The sequence below is a fragment of the Charadrius vociferus genome, unplaced genomic scaffold, assembly GCF_000708025.1.
Source record: "Charadrius vociferus isolate BGI_N301 unplaced genomic scaffold, ASM70802v2 scaffold93, whole genome shotgun sequence".
Taxonomy (NCBI): domain Eukaryota; kingdom Metazoa; phylum Chordata; class Aves; order Charadriiformes; family Charadriidae; genus Charadrius; species Charadrius vociferus.
In genome coordinates this window covers 1,641,805-1,647,321 of record NW_009647838.1, presented here as the reverse complement: position 1 = coordinate 1,647,321, position 5,517 = coordinate 1,641,805, and the positions used below count along the sequence as shown (strand labels likewise).

At 39.1% G+C, this 5,517-nt stretch overlaps 1 protein-coding gene across 1 annotated transcript; it reads left to right on the top strand.

The window, feature by feature from the left end:
* Positions 1 to 578: 578 nt before the first annotated feature.
* HMGB1 (high mobility group box 1) lies at positions 579 to 5,084 on the top strand. Its single transcript, XM_009882836.1, has 4 exons — positions 579 to 738; positions 1,024 to 1,169; positions 2,145 to 2,319; positions 4,439 to 5,084. Exons 1-4 carry the CDS (start codon positions 589 to 591, stop codon positions 4,613 to 4,615), a joined length of 648 nt encoding a protein of 215 aa, XP_009881138.1. The 5' UTR covers positions 579 to 588; the 3' UTR covers positions 4,616 to 5,084.
* The last annotated feature ends 433 nt before the right edge of the window (positions 5,085 to 5,517 follow it).

Here is a 5,517-nt window from a genome sequence, read left to right as displayed (position 1 = left end):
GCGTCCAAAGAGAGAGTAGGTTTTTGCTGTATATTTAAAGGAGAGTGATAATATATGGCATACAAAAATAATAAAATATATATCTTTTGCAAATGAACACCCCAGGTCTCCAGGGGAGGCGGATAGAAATACAGGCTTTAGGAAGAAAAAAAATTAGCAGCCCGTAAAGCCAGCTGAGACAGGATACTCAGGTACTTTTTTCCTCCTTCTTTCAATATAATTTATTCCTTCTAAGCACAGGAGTGATACACTAGCAGTAATCAAGGAGTGCAGTCTCCGCTGCACTGATGCTAGTACTTGCCTTCAGATTGCATGGAAGGAACATTTTTGTTCACAGGAGACCAGAACTACCCGTTCTGAAGGCCCTTTGAGATTTCAGGTTGCTTGCGCCCAGGTCACCTCAAACAGTGGTGGCAGAAATCCTCAGTAAATCTTCATAAGAGAAACTTCTTCCTGTTTTATGACTTTGGAATACTGCTCCGACAGGTCTTGTTTGGCATGATCCTTCGTTGTGGCTTCCTTCCCGCGTTGGTTTGTAAAAAGTTTTAAAGGTGTCTTCTTTTGCTTTGTTACAGAAAATCATCAAAAATGGGCAAAGGCGATCCTAAGAAGCCGAGAGGTAAAATGTCTTCATACGCGTTCTTTGTGCAAACCTGCCGGGAGGAGCACAAGAAGAAACATCCAGATGCTTCAGTGAACTTTTCAGAGTTCTCAAAAAAATGCTCAGAACGATGGAAGGTAGGAATAACCACTTAAAAGCACCACAAAACCTTAAAGAATTGCTTTGTGTGAAATACTGTTCGAGACTGTAAATTATTTCTTCAAAAGTTCAGCTTTTTGGTAAGTATGAAGTGCAGTTGTAAGATTAGTGGTAACTGTCTGTGGTTTTTTTGCCTTACCTTTAGCTCCCCCAACTGAAATTTTGGAATAGACTTGGATATGCTTTTGAATATTAAAATACCATTTTGATCCTTATGGGTCCCTTCCAACTTGAGATATTCTATGATTCTAATTGCCTTCCAGACTATGTCCTCTAAGGAGAAAGGGAAGTTTGAAGACATGGCAAAGGCTGACAAGCTTCGTTATGAAAAAGAAATGAAAAACTATGTACCACCTAAGGGGGAAACAAAAAAGAAGTTCAAGGATCCAAATGCACCGAAGAGGCCTCCGTGAGTAGATTTTCTAGTCTTGCTGTATCTTGTTCAGGACCATCACACTGGAGCATATCTATAAAATGATCATTTTATCCAGGTTTAGGAGCTTCAGAAAATACAAGACTACAGGATTTTCCTGACCAGCGGCGTAAAGATGGGTTGAAATTTTAGTTGGGAATTACAGGTTTGTGGTTTCAGGTTGGCCCTCTTTATCTAAGTTGGAATAGCGTCAGCTTTTAAAAGTGGATGGAAAGACCGGCAATGTGCAGTTCTGACTCATGTTTCCAATTTCTGTTAAGAGGGTAATTCCAGTCTAAAATGGCAGTAAAATATTTCAGGCCCTGCCCTCCCCACCTGTTAACTTGAGCAGAATTTTTGATTGCTAGTCCATTTAAAATCAAGAGGCTTTTGCACACAACAGGTTAGAGAGATGATCTTGCATAAAAAACAGCATGGAAAGTTCCTAAAGACTACTGACTTGGGATTCACCTGCTACTGGACACTGGTACTTAGTAGCAATACACGTTTGTGTGTGTTCTAAATGGAGCTAATGCTGAAGGAAACAGGGAAGTTCCTGTAGAAGGGAATGTTCAGATTTGGGCTGATGCTTTCATCTGGAAATCCTAATTTTCATAACAAATATTGCAGCTTCTCTGCCTGTAATGGTTCTGACGTAACATTTGCTCCCCTGGTATCATTCAGTTACTCTCCTTTTTTAAGATTTTCTCTGCATATGGTATATAAAATTTGCCCTTCTGGGGGTCCTGCCAAAAATGGGACCACATGTGCAGCATTACTGAAGAGACAAGGATGTGTTAAGTTTTCAAAGTGGTTTATTCAGTTCTAATACCTTCCATTGTAATTAATGTTTGTCTCACTTTTAGGTGCTTTTCCAAAATGCCCTTAAGAAACAATAACAAGAGCCACAAAACTTTCAGTTACAGTAAAGTCTAAAATTAAAATAATCTTTTTTTTTCCCCCCCTCTGTAGTTCGGCATTTTTCTTGTTTTGCTCTGAGTTTCGTCCAAAAATCAAAGGAGAACATCCTGGTCTGTCCATTGGAGATGTTGCAAAGAAGCTGGGAGAGATGTGGAATAACACCGCTGCAGATGATAAACAGCCTTATGAAAAAAAGGCTGCTAAACTGAAGGAGAAGTATGAAAAGGTAACATTGACATTTTTGGAAATGGTTTGGGGAGGTCAAGCCGCAATTTAGACTTTTTTTTTTTTTTTTCCCTTCTCGAGTACTGCGATACCTGATGTTGCAAATTATAATATGCTAATGACAAATGTCATGATACTTGTTGGAAAATACCACGTAAGGGAGCATACGGTTTATTACTGTAATGCTAAATTGCAGGCCTTTGTGTTGAACTATTTGCATTCATCTCCAATTTAGGACCCTCAATGATGGTTTAATAGGTGTCATGGTGCCTGTATTGTTATTAAAACAATAGGTCACAGCAGTATCTGAGATAAGTTGGTAGTATTAAGTAACGCCAGTAAAAAATAAATTGTTTTTCCCTGATTTTGGAAGTATTGATGAGCATCCCTGAACGCTAGGATAATTGATAAACAGAGATGCATTTTTTTAATTTATTATTGGGATAATGTCAGAACACTAATGAGATGCTAGTTTTAGATGTTAGTTTCTCCTGTACCTATTTTGTGTCCCATCTCCTTTCTAGTAATTAACACAGTTAATAATACATATGAAGCAGCATGTCATACAATTTCTTGAATTATTAAAGCTAAACACCGTCATCATAATTGGAGCTCTAGAAATGTGTTGGGCGCACAGGGTAGTGCTACATGTGTTTCTATTTCCAGAGGCAGATTCCTATCCCAATAAGAGGAAAATAAGGGAGGAGGGGAATGCACTTTGGCCTCCCCTGATGATGCTTTACAATGGGTCAGCAACCACCTATAGCTAATGTATACCACATATATCCATTTATGTGCCGTGACCTTCCTCTGGGTATTTCTCCTGCTGGCAAACAAAACCACTTTAAAATTGTAGCATTGTAGTGAGCAAGGTGGCCCCTTTGAGTCCTAATTACGTGCTGGAGAGGAACTGCAGGTCTAGAAGCTTTCCCACATTGTCCTTCCTGTGCGACTTAAACTCTTCAGCATGCTAATTGTTCGTACGTACAGCCAAGACAAGTCATAAGAGACCTTTTGAAATAGTAGAATTATTAATCTTTATTCCCAGATATTTTAATCTTCACTAGTATTGTCTTATATTCTTACGCTTACAAAGGGGGTTTGAAGGTGCAGTAATCTCAGTATTTCACTTCTTGGCCTTTGACTCAGTGGGTATCGTATCTTCCAAAAATTCCATGCTAAGCTTTGAGGGAGTTTGAGGGAACTGTAAGATCAGTGGTGTAATGTTAACTGGGTGGGGAATATTTGAAGATTTGGACCATCCGCGTAAAGGCGTTGATGTTCCTCTGTAGCCAGTATCTTTAAGTCCCATAGATCAATTCTGTTACGTAATTGTTTTTATTATTTTGGCACAAAGTTGGGAAGTCTAACCGTTTTTCTGGCTTGGTCTTCCAGGTACAGTTTTGACTTCCCTGTAACAGGAACTGAATTTTGTGCGTTATAAACCACTAGAATAAATTTATTGCATGCAGAAGGTGGCACTGTCTACCCTTTAATCAAGTTCTTATACCTTTTATTTTGTAAACTTCAGTTACGGAGAATTCTGTATAATTGCTCTTTGCTGAGGTATAACATTGCAAATCTTAGGCTATGTCATTCTAATGTGTTTTGGATGGCTAATTACAGTTTTGTGCTTCAAACAAGGATTTTCCTGTGCGATTCTTTTGGCATTGTAGAAGGTAGGGCTAGAAAGGGACCTTAAGAGGTCTCCCTACTTCATATCCGTATGGGACAGTGGGCTCAGCTGTGCCTTTACCATCCGAGGCAGCAGCTTTTCCAGCCAGAAGCGTACCAGCAGAGATTCCTCAACAGGCGTAAGCAGCGTGTCCCAGCGCACCACTGTGTTTAAAGTTCCCTCTTTCTTGGGCGCTGGGCCTCGGTTCACCATGTAGCTGAAGCTACAGCTCCTGGTCCCACCCCAGTGGATATGGAGAAGGGGGCAGATACCTGGGTGGCTCTGGTTTCACAAGTACCGTTTGGAAGTCCACGGCAGGGGAGGTTGGCACCAGATGATATTTAAGATATCTTCCAACCTAAACTGTTCTCTGATTCTATGAAGTTGCTCAGAGCTCTTGGCTTGTTAAATCTTTGAGAGATTCTTCCTGCTTTTCTCCTCCAAGGATATTGCTGCATATCGGGCCAAAGGGAAGGTCGATGCAGGAAAAAAAGTAGTTGCCAAGGCCGAGAAGAGCAAGAAGAAGAAGGAGGAGGAGGAAGATGAGGATGAAGACGAGGAGGATGAAGATGATGAAGAAGAGGAAGAGGAGGAGGATGAAGATGATGATGATGATGAATAAGTCTCTTTTAGAGCAATTTCTTTCTTGTCTATAAAGCATTTAACCCCCCTGTACACAACTCACTCCTTTTAAAGAAAAAAAAAAATTGAAATGTAAGGCTGTGTAAGATTTGTTTTTAAACTGTACAGTGTCTCTTTTTTTGTATAGTTAACACACTACCGAATGTGTCTTTAGATAGCCCTGTCCTTAGTGGTATTTCAATGGCCACTAACCTTGCCTGGTACAGTGTGGGGGTTGTAAATTGGCATGGGAGTTTTAAAGCAGGTTCTTGTTGGTGCACAGCACAAATTAGTTATGTAAGGGGATGTAGTTCATTCTTCATCTTCAGTTGTCTCTGATGCATCATAAAAGTAATTGTTGTTCTGTTAACTGAATACCACTCTGTAATTGCAAAAAGGAAAAAAAAAAAGTTGCAGCTGTTTTGTTGACATTCTGAATGCTTCTAAGTAAATACAATTTTTTTTATTAGTATTGTTGTCCTTTTAATAGGTGCCCTTGAAAAATCATACTTTTTCTTTTCTCTCTCTTTTTTTTTTTTTTTTTTTTTTTTTTTTTTTTGAGGGGAACTCATCTTTTGCTTTATTGAATGCCCGTATGGGATCACGGGAATATTACAGTTTTCATCTTTCATATAACCAGCTGATAAACAAAGCTTTGATCTGCATACCCTGCATAATCATGATAGGGTAAGAAAAGAAATATATAGGCATATGATGAAAGAAAATATTCTTCCGTAACTGGAATCAAAACAAAAAATTCAATCTCAACAAACTGATATTTGTTCAGATTTTTGTGAAATGTAATATTCTATTGAGTTGCATGAGTTTACCAGTCTTGGAGAGTTGAGAAGTATAGAGTTCAATTTTACAGAAATTAAATACTTTGGGGCAGGTGGGGGGAGG